The 19,892-nt window shown below is 31.9% G+C and overlaps 1 protein-coding gene across 1 annotated transcript; it reads left to right on the top strand.

The window, feature by feature from the left end:
- The first annotated feature begins 4,967 nt into the window (after nt 1–4,967).
- On the top strand, nt 4,968–19,299 carry LOC134723168 (uncharacterized). The gene is made up of 8 exons (XM_063586801.1): nt 4,968–5,056; nt 6,989–7,182; nt 8,692–8,800; nt 11,264–11,395; nt 11,862–12,064; nt 16,685–16,979; nt 17,582–17,731; nt 18,457–19,299. Exons 1-8 carry the CDS (start codon nt 5,008–5,010, stop codon nt 18,630–18,632), a joined length of 1,308 nt encoding a protein of 435 aa, XP_063442871.1. The 5' UTR covers nt 4,968–5,007; the 3' UTR covers nt 18,633–19,299.
- The last annotated feature ends 593 nt before the right edge of the window (nt 19,300–19,892 follow it).

The raw sequence follows: 19,892 nt of genomic DNA on the forward strand, positions 1-19,892 counted from the left end.
GCCTTTATTCTAAGATCGATTATGAATAATAAGAATTCATGACCCTTAAAAAATCTAATTTGCATTTCTTACGAGAAATTTTCGATTGGCATTTATCCGTTTCAGATCCGTTCATCATCCGTTTTATCCGTTATACGTCCGGTAGAAGTCCGTTTCACATTCGTTCAACATCCGTTAGTCGTCCGTTACATGTCCGTTGGTGGATTTATCTGCCAGACCTCCAACGGATGTATAACGGACACGAAACGGATACAAAACGGAAACGAAACGGACGAGTAACGTACAAAACGGACGCCTAACTGACGCCTAACGGACGTCCAATGGACATTTTATCCATTGGACGTCCGTTCAAAGTTTTGAACATGCTCAAAATTTTCCACCGGACAAAACGGACGACGACGGATAAAACATACGCTTAACGGACATGCAACGGATATGGACGGACGCCTAATGGCTAAGAACGGATGTCTAACGGACATGAACGGATTGAAAAAAAGTTATCCGTTAGGCGTCCGTTTGAGCTTTCCGGTAAGGTGTGTACGATGCTTTAGGTTTTAAATGTTTAATTAAATACATTAAATACTAGTGTCTGAGCAGAAAGTTGATATTCAAGTGGTCTTGAAATATATATTCTGGGTACTGACGTTATTATCTTTATAACGTGTTATAGTATTCTTTTATTTGTCTTTTGAATATTTTTTTTACTGTAAAGTCTGTTTTCTTATATCCATTTCACGTTACTTTGTACTTATACATCCCTTCATTGTGTCATTGTTCTATGATAGTTCTCGAACTCTTGTGTTTCATTTCAGCAAGTGTGCTTTGTCTATATGCTTATTGTGTTTCTTTGGTACATATGACATGGCCCTGTACCTATACAGCCCGTTATCGTGCTATTATAAAACACTTTTGTAATTTTGGCATTCATTTTTATTTTGCCAATGTGTTTTGTCTATGTGCCTTTTTAATGTTGCTTTGGTACATGAAGTTGCTCTATACTAAATATACCGTCATTGTGTTATTGTGCTATGGTTAAATTGTTTATTCTTGTCTTTCATGTTTGCTAATATGCTTTGTCTATATGCCTTTTTATACTTCTATGTTACATATTTGTTAGTTGTACCCCTTTTAGACATTTTTACCTATTATGTCTGTTTGTTTTCTTCACAAATCGTTGTCAATATATTAGAATGTGATGCGACTGTCATACAAGTGAGAGGTTTAGAAAGCTTTAAAACTAGGCTTTATACAACATTTTCTTCAAAAGAAAATGCCTGTACAAATTGATGAATATGGCAGTTCTTATTAATACGTTTGATGTGTTTGAGCTTTTGATTTTGCCATTTAATTAGGGACTTTCCTTTTTGAATTTGCTCAGAGATCAGTATATTTGTGATTTTATTTTTTTCTGTATTTATACATTCCGTCATTGTGTTATTGTTCTATGATAATGTTTGTATTGCTGTCTTTTAATTTTGCTAATATTCTTTGTGTATATGCATTTCTTTTTTTTTCTACATGACATGGCTCTGTACTTATACATCCCGTCATTGAGTTTTTATACCTATGTTTTTTTTTACATAAAAAAAAATGCCTGTGCCAAGTCAGGAACATGATAGCTGTTATCCATTCGTTGCATATGCTTGAGCTTTTGATTTTGCCTTTTGATAACGGACTTGAATTTTTCACGGAGTTCTGTATTTTTGTGATTTTCTTTTTAAGATAAACATGATTTGTATTTTCCGCGATTAAATATAAGAAATAGAATCAGTATAAACAATGGTACTGTTACTTGTGTGGTAAGTTTTAAATACGGTCATTTTCCTACCATTCCATTTAATATTTGTACTTATAATGAATCTAGAATATAAAAGGCACCCAAATCCTTTTTTGAGAGCATACAAAATGTAAGGAAATAGTAATGCAGTGCTCTGATAAGCCAGAATTAAACTGTATTCATTATATATTTGCATAATAACATATAAAGCTGATCAAATTGTCAAACCTGGCGAATCCATGTTCAAACAGAGTTAAGACAGATGAGTCTTAAAGGACTGAAAACATTGGAACGGTTTGAATGCAAGGATTAAGTGTTATAAAACTATTCAATGATGAGAACCAAAACAATGACAACAAAACAACCAACGACAACAAGTGGGCTTCATGCTATATTAAGGGCAGTAATATTAGTGTTCAATCATTTGCTAAACCTGCAACAATGATTTAACAACAGCAGCCCATAAAATAATCTAATAACTATAGATGTGCGATTCGTTGTGATAGATATTTGATATGAATGTATTTTTTGTATATTTCTGACTAACTTTCTCTTAAGCGGAATAAAGACATATACATGCAAATTTACATGGTCTGAGACCAGTTTTGTGAGAGGTTATTAATAAGGAAGTAATGTTCGCATTGGAAAAGATGAAAAAGAGAAAAGATCTTTTCTAAATCTTTGCTTTTCCAACAAAGGTCTCGATGGCGTCAACCTAGGCAATATCCTTCATCATAAATTAGTTCAATCGAAAATACCTCCTTATTTCAAAGACCAGTCTGTACTAATAATTTCTTATACCTACACCAAACTTATTGCAACTAAAATTTTCAATTACAAACGCGTTTTGCAGGATCTCGATATTGACGACTTCAAGTCTAAACCTCCTGATTGCACTTGTGCTAGTTCCCAATTCACATATAATCCTGCTGGCCACGTTATTACCGGTGACCTTAACATTGTTAATAACACTTCTCTACGAAATGTGTTATCAAAAGGTCCGAAATATCGTGAGCCTAAATCCATCAATTGGAAATACAACTTTAAAATTTTGATGGATTCAGTCGACGATTATGCCAGGCAATGGACTAAGCGCGAGAAGGAAGACGTAGACACTCTATCCGAATGGATTAAGGCAGTGAGGACGTTAATACAAATCAGAATTAAGAAACTGAATGGGTCCATCAATGCCCATGCTACGTCAATCTTCAAAGACCCAAATGTTGCTAAACACCTATCCGACCTCCATGATAAATTTGTTGTTGTCCCCGCAGACAAAGCCCCAAATAACATCGTTTTTGTCTGTAAAAGTCATTACAATAATTGCTTGATAAACGAATTAGGTATAGACAATTCACTCGGAATCTCAACATATACCCTCACGACACTTACCAAAGAGAAAATCCTGGATAATCATAGGTCTGTTCTTTGTTCCTTTGGTATTTCAACCAAAGATGAAGAACTGGGTCTTCCATCACTGTATTGGATACCTATAAGTGTCCTTACAAACAACGGTATATTGCTGGGTCTTCCAAGTGCTCCACGAAACCCCTTTCTAAATTATTAGCATCTATTTTATCAGCAATCAAAGACGGGCTTCAAAGTTATTGTGAAACTGCCTATTCTAGAGGTGGCGTGAATCAGATGTGGATACTTAAAAATTCCAAAGATCTTTTAGAGTACATATAATCTAACTCTCTTTCATCTTGTAACAGTATTAAAACATTTGACTTTTCTACTCTTTACACTAGTATTCCACATTCCAAATTAAAAGACAAATTTAAAAGGGTTGGTATTGCTTTGCTTCATAAAAAAGAATGGCCAACGTACATACAAGTATCTTGTCTTAGGGAGGGATAAATCCTACTTTGTAAAGAATCACTCTGATTCAAACAAAAAATTCTCTGAAACCGATATTATCAAGATGCTTGATTTCTTGATTGACAACCTATTTGTTACGTTCGGGGGATGTGTTTTTCAACAGACTGTCGGCATCCCAATGGGAACAAATTGTGCCCCTCTACTTGGTGACTTGTTTCTTTATTATTATGAGGCTGACTCATGCAGGAACTTCTTAGGAATAAAAATAAGAAGTTAGCAATATCCTTTAACTCTAATTTCCGCTATATAGATGACGTTCTTTCACTAAACAATTCAAAATTTGGTGACTATGTGGAACGCATCTATCCCATCGAATTGGAGATAAAAGATACTTCAGATACAGTTAAGTTGGCTTCATATCTTGACTTACATCTAGAAATTGACAATGAGGGTCGGTTGAAGACAAACCTTTACGACAAAAGAGATGATTTCAGCTTTCCAATTGTGAACTTTCCATTTCTTAGTATCAACATTCCAGCAACACCTGCATACGGGGTATATATCTCCCAATTGATACGATATTCCCGTGCTTGCATTTCCTATCATGATTTTCTTGATAGAGGGTTACTGCTCACAAGGAAACTATTAAACCAAGAGTTCCAAATGGTGAAGTTGAAATCATCCCTTCGTAAATTTTACGGACGCCATAACGAGTTGGTTAACCTTTATGAAATAACCGTTTCACAAATGATATCGGATATGTTCCTTACGTCGTAACTACAATCCCCTTCTCTTTCATGAATTTGACCTACCGAATTAGACTATTTACCGGATTTGTAATCACATAAGCAACACGACGGTGCCGCATGTGGAGCAGGATCTGCTTACCCTTCCGGAGCACCTGAGATCACCCCTAGTTTTTGTTGGGGTTCGTGTTGTTTATTCTTTAGTTTTCTATGTTGTATCATGTGTACTATTGTTTTTCTGTTTGTCTTTTTCATTTTTAGCCATGGCGTTGTCAGTTTGTTTTAGATTTATGAGTTTGACTGTCCCTTTGGTATCTTTCGTCCCTCTTTCATTCATCCTGTAGCGGAATTTGTAACTGAAGGCTCTGCGACATAATGTCAAATCCGTCTGCACAAAACAAAGCCACCATTTAGGTTTTATACAAAAACAGATACTTCTCGCTAGTTAAATTACATAGATATTTTTATTTAACCAATAATGGTTCTCAAATTGCGAGCTATACCAGCAACTGAATTATTACTAAACTAATCACATTAAACGTAAGAAAAATTCAATTGATTAAAATACTATCTAACAAAAAAGTGATATCATTAAAGCTGGCCTATTTCCGGAAAATCTCGAACCTTTCGATACATTTAAATCACCAAAGGCTTTGCTACAAAATGGCGTCTTTATATCTTATTTATTGTTTGCTTAATTCATTGTTCAGTTGTAAGTATTCTATTTATATGTACATCATATAATTTTCATGTATACCGGTATTTACAGTATATTATTCCGGTTTTCTTATAATTATAAGTCAATACTCTACTGGCACAGCTATCTCATACATATAATTTTATTCCTTACAGTTAGATTAAGTAACGCTTTGTAGAACTAACAAGTTTGTTTTATATTTACCAATTGATAATTGATCACAAATAGAAAACAGACACTAGTTTGATTTTTACCTCCGAATATTCACCATCCTATACAATCCATAAACCCCATTATGATTGTATATTTGATAAAAGGTCTATTTAAAAATTCTATATAATCATATCTCTATTTTCTACGACGTATATCTGAACAGTAAGATATTTAAAGAACTTTCCAATTTCGTACTTTATTTAGTAAGATATTTAAAGAATTCTCCAACTTCCTGCTTGATTTAATCATGTTAACCTTTTTGATTCGAACGTCACTGTTGCGTTCAAAATTTTAATCCTGATATTCATGATAAGTTTATTTACAGGATAAGGCCCTCGTATCAATAGTTTGGAGTCAAATGAAAACTAACTCATGTACAGATTGATTGATTGATGGTTGCTTTACGCCGCATTAGTACAAAAATGTTATATCGCGGCGACTCATATATAAAAGATCCATATGTCTATTTTGATATTGTTTTATTTTCAGTATTTCATATTTGCCACTCTGTTGAATCAGAACTGATCGTGAACAAGCTAAAATAACCAAAATAGTAGGCCGTATTCGGCAGGACAAGACAAAAAATCAGCCAGCATAACAGGCATATTTCTTTTGGGTTTCTACTCAGAAATAGATTTTCACACCTTGTCTTTCACCAAATATGTCAGACCTTTTTAACCCTTGAAACTTTCAACTTAGTACTTTGTTTTGCCTTTTTAAGGTTTTTTTACCATCATCACTTCTATGTCTTTTAAAGACGTTAAGTGTATTTGTCGTACACTATTTCAATTAGGGTATCTATGGTAAGTTCATTCTTAAAGGGTTTTACTGTAAAAGTTCACTGTACTGTAAAGCTCTCGAAACTTCAAATATTGAATATGCTTGTTATCCTCCTTGGCTGTCGTATAAGTCACCTAATTGAACAACTGATAGTAATCCCATATTTAGAACATTTGCGACAGGTTCAAGAACGTATCGACAATGTTTTACTTCAGATATTGTAATTTAATACAAAGTGTTTGGTGATATGAAAGATGAAGATCAAACATTTAAGTTTATTATTGAATGAAACCATCAATGTTGAAATTAGTTGATATTAGTATTAGTATTCTCTCCCTTCGTGGTTTTGATAAAACTGCTACAGGTTTAAAACTAAAATTTTGTTAAATATTTATCAAAAAATACTAACAAACCGTAATCATATTTACTTCATTGCACTTATTTTTGTCTTCCATTTTAACACTTACTCTGATGTCCGTTTCTAGGTTTTAAATGATTTCAATTACTACAAAAAATCTCCTTAGATAGACGGTAAAACAAGAAGAAATTAATGTTTGAAAGACGACTTTGGAAATTTTTTTGAATAGTAAATAAGTGGATACATCATGCATTGAATTGTTTTTGACTTTACATGATTGATTTTATTCTTCATTATTTGTTGATTTTATAAATGCATTGCTAATACCTAATGTCAAGAAGAAATTAATGTTTGAAAGACGACTTGGGAATTTTTTGTGAATAGTAAATAAGTGGGAATATCATGCATTGATTTGTTTTTTATTTTACATGTCTTGATTGATTTTATTCTTTATTATTTGTTGATTTTATAAATGCATTACAAAGCCTAATGTCACTTTAAAAGGGCATTTAAAACAATCCTTAGTCGAAATTAGTTTCATACTTCTATTCTTTTGTACAAGTAAATTGTAAATCATTAATATTCCATTTTCTCAGGTTATTGTGTAAATTCAGCTAACACACAGTATATGAAAGATTCGATAAAGAATTATTTCTCTGATACCCGACACCACGACCCTAAATTCAGAGCGTATAAGTATGCTGCAAAAGAATATATTTACAACGAATTTCACAAGTTTGGACTAAGAACTGAATACCATACATTTCAGGAGACATCTGTTTCTCCTACTGTAAGTTTATATATGTAAATATCTGTTTTGTTATTTAACAAATTGATAAATGATATGTGGCTGTGTTCAAAACGAACATGAAACCAAAAATGAAATTATCATTAACAAGCACTGTTAGTTGAAATGTAGATTCAACTCGTTATATGTAGCTCTTGTGCTGAGTTATCTATAACAATGCTATTGTCGTTCCTAGTCAATAATTTCCCCTGAAAAAAATGATTGTCTTAAATCGAATGATATAACAATCTTTCGACAATATCCAGACAAATGTATTTATTCAAAATCATTTTTTTCCAAATATGCATAGGCACTATTTGCTCACGAGCGTAACTTATTTCAAAAAAATTTGGGCTGGTCTAGGAAATAAATGGGATATTTCATTATTTCGAGCTAGCCTTATGTAGATTTGAAATCGAAACGATATAAAATGTGTAAAAGGCTCTTATATTCAAACACTTAATAACATATTGTTTGTTAGGAACATACTTTTGCCTAGCAACAGTCAACCTACGAATCGTAGGACAAATTGTCACAACTGGTTTTTGAACGTGCAGAGAGCACTCTCTCCACAAGAAGCAGCGGATTTGATGTAATCTTTCTACTTGGTCGTGACGGCGTATCCATATATCCCGCGCAGTCGATCAAAGAGCCTCTTTATCATTGATTTTATATATCATAACATCATTTGGACCAGTAAAACCACAGCATCAAAACAATGGCACGTAAAACATGGTAACGAAGGAATCATACAAAATCATAATCCGTATGATGATTTTAAATCGAAATTTACTAAAAAGAAACCGAGAACAATTTCTCGATTACACTTTTCAATCACGTATATGTTTCCAACTTAATCATCAACGTCGCTTGAAATAAACTTATGAACATGTTATTTTAAAAAGACCCTAATCGGCGTCAATTGAAACCTCATTTTTGTTTAGTAGCTTTTAACATTAACTTGACTTTCTAAACTGTCCAAAATTTTTGATATTAATCTTCGGACTACCTTTGAAGGCTGATCAGATACAAATCTTGCGGTACAGAAATCAATTATATAGTTGTTGCATATAGTTTACATTTTTAACATCGAGCGAGTAGATAAATTCATCATAGATACCAGGACTTAATTTTGTATATACGCCAGACGCGCGTTTCGTCTTCAAAAGACTCATCAGTGACGCTCGAATCAAAAAAGTTAAAAAGGAAAAATGAAGTACGAAGTTAAAGAGCATTGAGGACCAAAATTCCTAAAAGTTTTGCCAAATACAGCTAAGTTGATTGATGCCTGAGGTAGAAAAGACTTAGTTTTTCAAATGTTCAAAATTTTGTAAACAGTTAATTTATAAATATAACCATATCAATGATATAAAATGAATTGAAATAACCTGAACACGAGATCATAATTTAAAAGCTATGACTACGAACCTTAGAAGAATTTTATCGAACAAGGTAAACAATGCAATTAGAAATTTGAAATTATGTTTATTTATTGCAGCTGTTCTATTTCAGGATTATTTCCAAACTGTTATTGGTATACTAAGGGGTACAAACTTTGGAACAGTACACGACCGAATTATAGGACTAGGTGCACACTATGACACGGTTAATACCACCAAAGGTAACTAGAAGAAAACAGCAGATTTATTTGAATAAATACGTTGATTTAATCTCGGTATATATCATTATAAAAATAACTAGATGAGGTATGATTGCAAGCTGTTTCGTATTCTGAATTTGATAGAGGGCTTAAGTCTAGAAGTATTGACAGCCAGTACATGTTTCGGTTGTTTGTCATATTTTTCAAAAGATTTATCATGAAAAATAGAAATCTGACATTAGAAACAACGATTGAATTTAAGGTACTCTACAAAATCAGATATCAATATCTACTGATTTTCTAATTAAACACATTTTAAAAAATGTAGTTATATAAAGTCATGTTAATATCTTTGCTATTGAATGTCTTAATGTTTTCTTTTGTGTCCAATTGCATATTGTTTGATAGCCAGTCCAAGTCATATACATGCTCGAGTTGTTGAGACAAGTAATTCCCTTATATAAGGTTGAATAAAAGTAATTTGCGGTCATCAATTACTCAATGTAACCGCTGTGAGTTCCAAGTTTGACGCTTTAACCAGGTCAGGAATATGACATTTGTTATCCATTTGTTTAATCTGATTGAGCTTTTAATTTTACCTTTTCATTGAGGACTTTCCTTTTTTTTCCTCTGAGTTTTACTTTTTTCATTCTTTTATTCAAAATCGTGAATCGAGCTGAAAAAAAGTCCCTGTGTCCGTCTTTCAGTCGGGTTTTATATTCTTTGTCTGCAATTCCATTTCGTGAAGAAATAGTGTGCATATTATTAAAATTTGTATTTGCGATGAATTAAAAAAAAAATCAATTTAAAGCAAACTTTTTAATTGTTGTATCTAAATGATGAAAATGGAGCAACCTTTATTAAACGGGAATCTTATTTAAATGACACTAATTAGGACTTTCGAACACTTTCAACATTTGTTAAGGGGGTCTTGTACATACATATAATGATGTATGTAATGGGTATTAAGTTTTTAAAAAAAATTGGGCTGAAGCAGAAAAGACTATTTGGTGTTGTTACTTTAATACAAGAGTCAATCTAACAAATGGTAAAAACTGAAATTCAAAATAAAATACAATTGTACAATGTGTTGAATTAAAGTCATATGAAACGAGTGAGTGGTGAAAAATAATGTTTGTCCAATTCTTGAACCAATGCATGTATACATCATAAACTTAGTCCTTGTGCATGATTTTATCATTATTTTCGCAAATATATCATATAATCGTCAATTTTTTTTCTCTCAGTTTGTTATGATTTAACAGATATGGCTGCTCAATATGCCGTGTTTTGAAGTCGAGTTTTACCGATTGTCACCTTAAAGTAAACAAATCACAAAAAGCATGGGTATTGAGCGCGTGTTTAGCATGTATATTCAGATGTTTGTTTATTTCAATGACAGATCCATGCGTTTTGTGGTCACCAGATTTTTACGAGGAGGGTAATGCTTGGGTCACTATGCATACGGAAAATATGTCGGCGAATTGCTTCCTGGAAGCAAGCAATTAAAAATTAGTAAACTTCTTCTAAATGTGGACAAATTAAAGAATTTTCCTCAGAAAAAAGTATATGTACATAAATTGTATAATGAAAACTATCCATTTAGTTATTAAAAACATATGCATATTTTTTTTTAATTTGAGGTTTCTTATGACTTTAATGTTATAATGTATGAATGTCAAATGTAGATAATAGCACAGAACGTAGAAAGCAATTAGAAAGGTTAAATTCCCAGTATTTTTCTCACGGATAAAGCGTTTAAATATATGAGGATCATTTTTAAGGCATCAAATACAATGTTATAAATTGCACTCATTCTTCTGTTAGCCACGAATTGTGTCCAAGGTGACGTTTGTCCTTAAATGTTCTCCAGTTCTGGGATGACTTTTTAATTCAGTTAGAGATACGTGTATTAAAGAGAAAATATAACGATGATACGAGGTTTAAAAGTTGTTACAAGTTCTTATAAGGTTTAAAGATGAATAATCCTCGTAGGCCAGTAACAAAGAAACAGATTAATAATATAATCAAACGAACGAAATAAATCCAGGAACGGTGTATCAGAAAAGTGTATATGTAGACAGGATTTGTAATTTTTCGTATAGTTCGAAAAAAAATTACCAATTGTTGAATTAATTTGATCATGTTGAAATTTCATTTATATAGTTCAGTATTTGACTGTCGAACTGTGATAATAGTAAACGAGCTAGTGTCTTTGTTTTTTGCAAAACAATTCTTCATTTCCTCAGGATATCTTTCAAAAAAAGAATTTTGAATCTTCACAATATCTATGAGGATGAGTTTGCAAATTGCAAGTTTGTATTAATGTACAAAAAGTATGTGCATTGCAATTTTTGTCAGTCTAATAAAAAGGAAATATAAAAAGTAAATCTACAACGTTTCTATAAACAGTTTTTTTCAATATTAAATTCTGTAAATTTCAAACATTTTAAACTACATTTTATAGTGGAATTTTTCTTTCAGGAGTTGACGATAATGGAGCAGGAGTTGCAGCAATGTTGGAAGTTGTACGACAGTTTAGTGACATGAACAAGAATGGTATCACAAGAAAAAACACCATTGTATTTGCAGGGTTTGACCTTGAGGAATATGGAGGTAAGATTTATATCATACTTTCATATTTGTTACAAAGAAATTTTTATCAGGGTCATACAGAAACACGGTTAATAAGAGTGAATATAATCGTGTTGATGTAATTGATCAATTTAATAAATTAAATGTCGACTGAAATGAAGAAGATTGATTGCTGTTTTCTGTTTCTAGTATGACCAGCATGTAGTTAATGACCAGTATATACGAATACAACCAAATTCTATGTATGATATCGAAGCTATGTTGTTTTCATTTGTATCTTTCAGTAACCTTGTTAATGTAACTTGTTTATGAACCTTACCAGAACAATTAAGTCGTTTAATTCTAATCCTCTACGATACCTTTATGGACAATGGTGTGATTTATTCGTGTTATGACATACCTAAGTGAATATACAAAAAAAAAGAGAAAAAAACAAGAATAAAAGAAGTATTCATCAATTTCATATTTGTTTTCTTTTGCTTTTTAGCATGCCAGTCGTGTAGTCTTCGAAATTTTCCTGCTTGGGCTGGGAGTCGAAATTTTGTAAAATCATGGCTCCCTGCATGGCTATCAATAAATTATGGTAAAGATCTGCCACCAATAATGCACGGAGTTATAATCATGGATACAATGATGGAATATAATACTTCAAGTAAATCTCAGAAATTTCCAGAAGGATACGAGTCTGCAGTAAGTGGTTAACTAACTATTTTACCCGATTGAGTATTTATGGAAAATCTAAATCATAAGAAACATTTGGCTCAGTAAAAATATTTAGGATCACAAGACAAAGTGTCGTTATGCGGGCTCTTTTTGGGGATAAAATAAAACCTTACAACATGCTAAAAATGAAAACAACATGTTTTACTTTTTATGCGTCCGACAAGCTTTTCTGGACTAACCTTCATCGGAAACGCTGAAAGTAAATTATTTGATAGCCAAGGATGTTTGAGAACGGAAATCGTTACAAAACTGTACAACAAAGAGAATACCTTTTAACACACATTGACCAATCTTCAGATTGAAATTACTTCTACATAATAATCAGTAGAATACTTTTGAACTTGAGAGTAAATTCTGAAAGTGTAATTATATGCAATGCCTTTTCATATCAAGATAGCGAAAAGTTAAAGGGATAATTCGCGATTTTTCACTTTTCATCTTATTATGTTCATAATACCATAAAAAAATATTCACCAAGTTTTATTTTGATATGAAATCAAATAAAGGAGAAAATTGGGAATTATTAATTTTATTTCTTGAAACTTCCTGACTTATGTGACGTAGTTTAAGTCTTTGATGCATGCCGGGAGTGAAAATATCTCATTTAAGTCTTGTTCGTTAACCATCTAATAACGCTATTTAAAGCGCATCGACGACTTTTGGTGTAGCTATTAACCAACGAAAAATAAGTGATAGCCATGCAACTTTAAAATTAGATCGTGAGGATATTTTAAAACGAATTTTTATAATAAAATTAATTCATACAATAGAACATTTTTATGATTTTTTCTACAAATACTTTATACAAACATATGCAATTGACATGATCAATAGTGTAATAAAAATACACGTTTGTATTCTGATCTTTCATTGTTTCATTCCAGCAAACATTTTCACTTGCTTGTACGGTGGAAATAATATGTGTATTGTTTTGTGACACCTAAAGAATGTTGAGTGCGTCGGTTAACTCAAGGTAATTAAAGGATTAGCATTATGTAATTCTAATCCTTTGATCCTCATTCAGTGAAATCTAGGCGTCACGGTTTACTGGCTTGAATGTGTGAACAACATTTCGTATGAATTGAAAACGGGAGTCAGTCAAAGTTTTAGACTTAGAAATCAAGGACTTATATAGACGTCCCTGCAGAAATGTAAAAAAAAATAAAAATTAATTAACGGGAATAATAAGGTGGCACAATAACTGGATAGCTGTTGTATATTTTTATATTTTGCATAAGCATGATAAGATCACTTTTAAATGAATTATGACTTTTGATTAATTCAGTAACGATAAAATACTTGATTATTTTAATTGAAGTATAAATTCATAAATAAAAATAGCCTTCTAATCCCGAGTGTATGAACTAAAAATTGTACTATCTTAGATTAGAATCGGCCTTGAATATTTCAAACAGATCATTAACAATTGCAATTATATATTTTAGTCCATCCAAAGTTATCTTTAATTTCCTATTTAGGAATTAATGTTTTCATCAAAATATTTCAAATCTCACAACGCACGAATACTTCAGATATTTGATAAATTTTTTAAAAAAAATTGACAGAAAATTTAAGAATCTTTTTGGAATGGAATCGTAATTTACGAACATATATGCTTTTCAAGTGTGAAAAACAACATCAAAATTTATACATAATCGGGAATAACAAAATAGTCTCACTCCGTAACTATATCGAGCCCAACTATATATAATACTTTTGCTATTTGACCAACAATGTATGAAAAAAAAACAGAACGAATTTAATGTCATCTTTCCCTATTGTTTAATGTTATAAGTCTGTTTCAACTGGCAAGAATACCCATAAAGCGGACAAGCAGTTTGTTCTTTAAATTGCTGTCATTGAATATCAAGAAAGAAAATAAATCCCGAAATTGATTTGAAACTTTGATACTCTATAGTTTTTTCTGGAAAATATTCACATCCCTTAGAGATATTAGTGTAAGTCCAGTTGCGTACATATAACATGCATGTCGGAACAATTGTGATGATGACGAATTTCTTCCTTTATTCGAGAACAATCTAATTGATATATAAATGTCCATAACTTCGATAAGCCAAAGAAAGTTATATATCGACCAGTATTTAAATCTCTTCTTCTTCTTCTTTTGGTGTACAATAGTCTTTCGACATTTGATGATTACATACTGTTGGCATACGTGGACTAGTCTACTAACAAAACTTTTACCCCAATTTACACAAAATGCATGTTTCTTTCTTATGTACAATGTATACATGTATATATTTGAATTTTCGCTATGATTCCGTTACTTTTTATCCTGGCGTATATACGAATGGTCGACAAGTGCGTACATTTTTTTAAATCAAAATTTCTGGAATGGTCCGATCTGTCCTTCACCATTGACAAAAAATATGTATGTAGATTTTTTATTTCATCAAATCTGTAGTTTATTTTTAGGTATTATCTATATTTTTATAAATAATTTTCTTTACATCAGAAATGTTATTCACAAACAAGCGTACGAGTCTAGTAATGACTAGTATATAATATCACTTTCGGACACGCAAGATAGAGATGCACATTATACACCTAATAATTCAAAATGGAAAGTTATAATTTAGTTTTCGGCCGTGTACACTGACCAATACCCTAAGAAGTGAAACGATGCATGAATTTGCAAGCTCGACAGGAAATCGCTTGAATACCTGGGCGTGTCACCCCCCCCCTGCAATACCTTTGGGAGTAATACCTTTAGTCATGCAGGTGATCAGTGGAGCAAAGATCCTAATTTATTTGAATAAAGTTCATTACATAAAAGAATTATGAACTAATTAGATTTCCGAAAACAATTCAAGTTTCACGGAACACTTATTTATGATTAGAAATTTTAACTTTTTTTAACTATTGATGATAACAGATCATGGTTATTAAAAAAAAGATAAGAAAATTTTCCGTATCAACTTAGTTATAGTTAACTAGTCGGATAAAACAACCGTACGATTGACAAGATATCGACACGCAATTACGACTACATCGGGTTACTGTAGTTTTGGTTCTTAGACATATCTTGGGTGCAAATCGGAGAAGGTAACAAAATGGCCGATCGGAGAGAATTGATATTCTAAATTTAAAATCGATGGTGATCTCTTATCTAGCAGAATAAATCTTTAATATTCATGAATTTGAGCATTTTTGTACAGAATGAACATAATATCAATTTTTGACTTTTTTGCGAAGTTTCCCTTTAAGGACAAGTTGGCAAGTAGTCTGATGTTATTTATGTATTATGGTCATTTTGTTTATATTCTTTGGTTAAATCTTCTGACATCAGACTCGGACTTCTCTTGAACTGAATTTTAATGTGTGTTTTTTAGTCTCTGATGCATGATTTTTTACTATTAATTGGTTTTGGCTTTTAACTAGCTGTCAGTAACTGCGAGTACTCTCAAATCGTATTTTCTTGTTAATTCGACCTGTTGATACTGTTTATAATGCTTTTTTGTCATTTTTTATTTATATGGATCTTGGCTGTATACCAGCTTTGATTATTTGTAATATCTTCAATTTTTCACTTATTCTTACAACATTGTATAAACTTCAAGATTATAAAAAACCGGTTTTTTTCTAAAGTGAACATTGATTGGTTAAATATTTCTCAGTGTGTTTGAATTTGTTTGATAGCCTTTTGGTCATGACTGTTTGTCTCTAATATTTAATTAACTGTGCATTTGTATTCAGATATCGCAGATCAAATTTATTCGTTCTTTGTGTAATCATACGTTTTTTGATTGAGTTAAGTCTGCTAATTGATATTTTATCGTATGTTTTTATATGTTGTGATGTTATGCTATTGTTTTAGAAAAAGGGAGAAGGTTTGGGCCCATTAAAACGTTTAATCCCGCTGCAAATGTTTGCACCTGTCCTAAGTCAGGAATCTGATGTACAGTAGTTGTCGTTTGTTTATGTAATATATACGTGTTTCTCGTTTCTCGTTTTGTTTATATAGATTAGACCGTTGGTTTTCCCGTTTGAATGGTTTTACACTAGTAATTTTGGGGCCCTTTATAGCTTGTTGTTCGGTGTGAGCCAAGGCTCCGTGTTGAAGGCCGTACTTTAACCTATAATGGTTTAATTTTTAAATTGTTATTTGGATGGAGAGTTGTCTCATCGGCACTCACACCACATCTTCCTATATCTATTGTTATGCATTTACTTTTCTGCATTGGCTAGAGGTATATGGGAGGGTTGAGATCTCATAAACATGTTAAACCCCGCCGCATTTTTGCGCCTGTCCCTAGTCAGGAGCCTCTGGCCTTTGTTAGTCTTGTATTATTTTAACTTTTAGTTTCTTGTACAATTTGGAGTTTAGTATGGCGTTCATTATCACTGAAGTAGTATATATATGTGTTATGGGGCCAGCTGTAGGACGCCTCCGGGTGCAAGAATTTCTCGCTTTGACCTTCTGCTGTTGTCTGCTCTATGTTGTTGTTTGTTGTATTTTTGACACGTTCCCCATTTACATTCTCAATTTTATCTGGTGCAACTTCTTGTACATTTTAAATATAGACTACACCTATGTACTTTACATTCATGTCATGTTATTTTCAGTTTCAAGCATTATTCAAAGATACCTATAATAGTATTGCATCCGACAACTTTAGAGGAGACTTCTTAAATATGATTTATCGTAAACCAACTAACGACTCCTATCTAGCTGAAGCTTTCCATTCGGCATGGACAGAGTCAGGAAGACCAGAATATCAAATTGAGTCCTTTCCTCTCCCTTTCGTGAGTGTCGATGGAGTAGACCAGAGGAAATTAGAAGTCTTAAGTAACTTTTTACGCAGTGATCACGCCAATTTCTGGGAAAATGGATTCCCTGCTATCTGGTTAACCGATTCAGGTGAGCTAACTATTTTAGTATTGAGATAGTATTCGTGAAGACACGGTTGGCGGTTGATATATTTGAAGTAGTGAATTTTGATAACAAATTTCAACTTTAGAAAAGAATATATGTTTCATAAAAAGAAATCCAAATATCATCTTTAAAGAAAGTTATGATTTAACACAATCAGCAAATCAGTTCCTTGTTTATTATTGATAGGATCTTTTTAGGAATCAGTTAATATCTTATTTCCAGCTATTTAATTTAAACTTATATTCATATATTTTCGATTGTGTATAATATCATTTTAAATAACTTGTTTATTCGATAAAACAGAGATTAAATTTCAAAGACTAAAGAATGGTGTGTAATAATTTTCTATTCAAAAATAGCGTTAGTTAGATTTTCAGCTGTTGGTTTTGTTATATGATAATCAAAATGATGTCAACTACACAGCATACGTCACTTCAATCAAAATAAAATCACCTGATTTCAGTTATTTAATTGTAACTGAAAATTTGAATATTTTTTAATCTTAGTAGTATATAGTTGAACTTAAAATTGAACATAGCAATTTTATAGATACAACAAGTATGATTAAAATTTTCCGTGTTTTTCAGCCAATTTTCGTGGTGACATGATACAGTGCTACCACAAGGAATGCGATAATCTAGAAGTGATGCTGACAGATGAAAACATTAATTTCCTTGGTAAAACAGCCGATGCACTTTTAAAGACGATCCATAAACTGTCAGAACCTTCTGGGTCTGGTATGTACATTGTATGGTAGCATACATGATGAAGGTTAGCATAGTAGCACGTGGTGTGCGCACGACGATTGTTTGTGATTTACAACCACTTAGTATACACCTCTGAGTGTGGAATATTTGCGAGGTATTCCTTCATTTGCAGTCACTGCTGTAGTATTTGCATCATTTTAAATAATACATTTTGAATTTTAAGTATACTCTGATTCCTGCTTTTGCACAATATACAAAAAATCGGCAAGCCTTTAAAATTTGTGTCATTTGTATTCCTTTGTACTGAGATGTCACTATCAAAAACACAATGATGTCATAATTAAGCATGTGGAAATTAACATATTAAACTTTAAAAAAAGTAGTATAACAAAAAATTCATTCATTGCCCTGTTGCAGCTTTCTCAACAATTTATAGACCTCACGAAAGTATTCGAAAGAAAAATTTCAAATCACATATATCTCCGAAAGGTCAATTTACTTTATAAGACACTTATATCTCTAGAGGGTCGTTTACGTTGAGAAAAATATAATTTTCATGTTTCATCAGGAAGAGTTGACTTTTCTTGTATTTTTTTTGTCATATCGGTCTTCAAGTTGTTATACAGCCAATGATCTTCTCTTTTTTTAATTTCGATAATTCCTGGTGAAGGGAAATCATGATAAGTGTTTTGGACGCACAAAATTAATGCTGCTATCATATCACAATACTCAACTTTTGTAATTCTAATTTATAGGTACAAAAGAAGACAGCAGTTCAGCAGGTATAACTGCAGGAGGCATTGTTGGAATCATAATAGCGGTGATAGTTTTACAGCTACCCTTTATTGTGGCATATTTACTATGGAGGAAGAATAGATCAATTCCATACCAGCAGAATATAGATGAAAATCCCACAAATGGAAAAGGATAGCATTGTAATTCACTTCCTAATCTTTCAATCTTGTCGTATAAAATATTAAAAAGAATCTTCATGTAATATCCCAAAACTGTTACATGAGTTTTATCGTTTATTTAAGGCTAATGAGATAACATTTAAATGATACATGTATTTGTTTATTTTTCATATAATAAATGGTTTCTGTTCAGAATGAAGAAAGGAAAGAGAGATTCGCTATTACCAGGGGGTTATTTTTTCCATTGATATATTCGATGTTAAATGTCAACAGTATCAATTTTGATGACATTGTAAGTTTGTCGTAGTAACTTGAATCATGTCTTTGTTTTCTGTAAGTTTTTTGTATAAAGAATATGAAATATATACTTGACTTTACAATTTGGTTTTATTGAAAAAAAACTTAATTGACATATCATTATGGAGGACATAATTGAACAGAAAAAACAGATATTAAGGGTATAAAACTGGGTTATTCATGAAGACTTATAAAGGGTAAAACTTATTACCATATTTGTTAATGGTAGATACAACTGTTTGCTGTTTTTATTTTAACAAAATATCTAATACATTATATGAAGGTAAAAGATGAATGGCAGATTTTTTTTATTGTTTCTCTTGAATTTGTTAACATAGTTTAAGACATCGGAAGATTTATAGCATTACATATTGTATAGAAACTTGCCTGTTGTTGATAACCATATTTTGCCTTATAAATGTGGTTTTTGTTATTCTGTCGTTTATTTGTTGTCTCCTTGACAAATATCCTACACCTTCTTCTATTTAAAAAAAGTAAAGCCCCAGAGGAAATTAAGAAGAAAAAAACGTCGTCCACCGAAATTGCGACTTCGTTATTTGTAATGCATAGAATAGACGAAGTTTCTACTGTTTCGGAATTATGATCTCTGTACGGATACGACGCTTAATACGAATACTATGAGAACATAAAAAGACAAAACTATGTAACTGATGAAATCCCAATAATAATTGGATCCTCTTTCTTGAATATAAAACCGAAAGCCGACTAATATAATTTGAATGACCTTCTCATAATTCAATCGTTAAGCTTTCATTCTGGTCCAGTGACAGTGGTCTTATTTCTCGATAACATGTGTGTAAGTACTTAAGGGGTGGTGTGTTTCAATCAGAAATAGGGATGGAAAGCTCTGTTTATTAGCGGGTGTTTGCCCTACTTTTAGTTCTTTTAATTTATGTCAATCAATTTTGTAATAAGTTTTGGATCTATCTCAAATGTTTTTACCTCGATCATCACTGAAA

This window comes from Mytilus trossulus, chromosome 6 (genome assembly GCF_036588685.1).
Source record: "Mytilus trossulus isolate FHL-02 chromosome 6, PNRI_Mtr1.1.1.hap1, whole genome shotgun sequence".
Lineage (NCBI taxonomy): Eukaryota > Metazoa > Mollusca > Bivalvia > Mytilida > Mytilidae > Mytilus > Mytilus trossulus.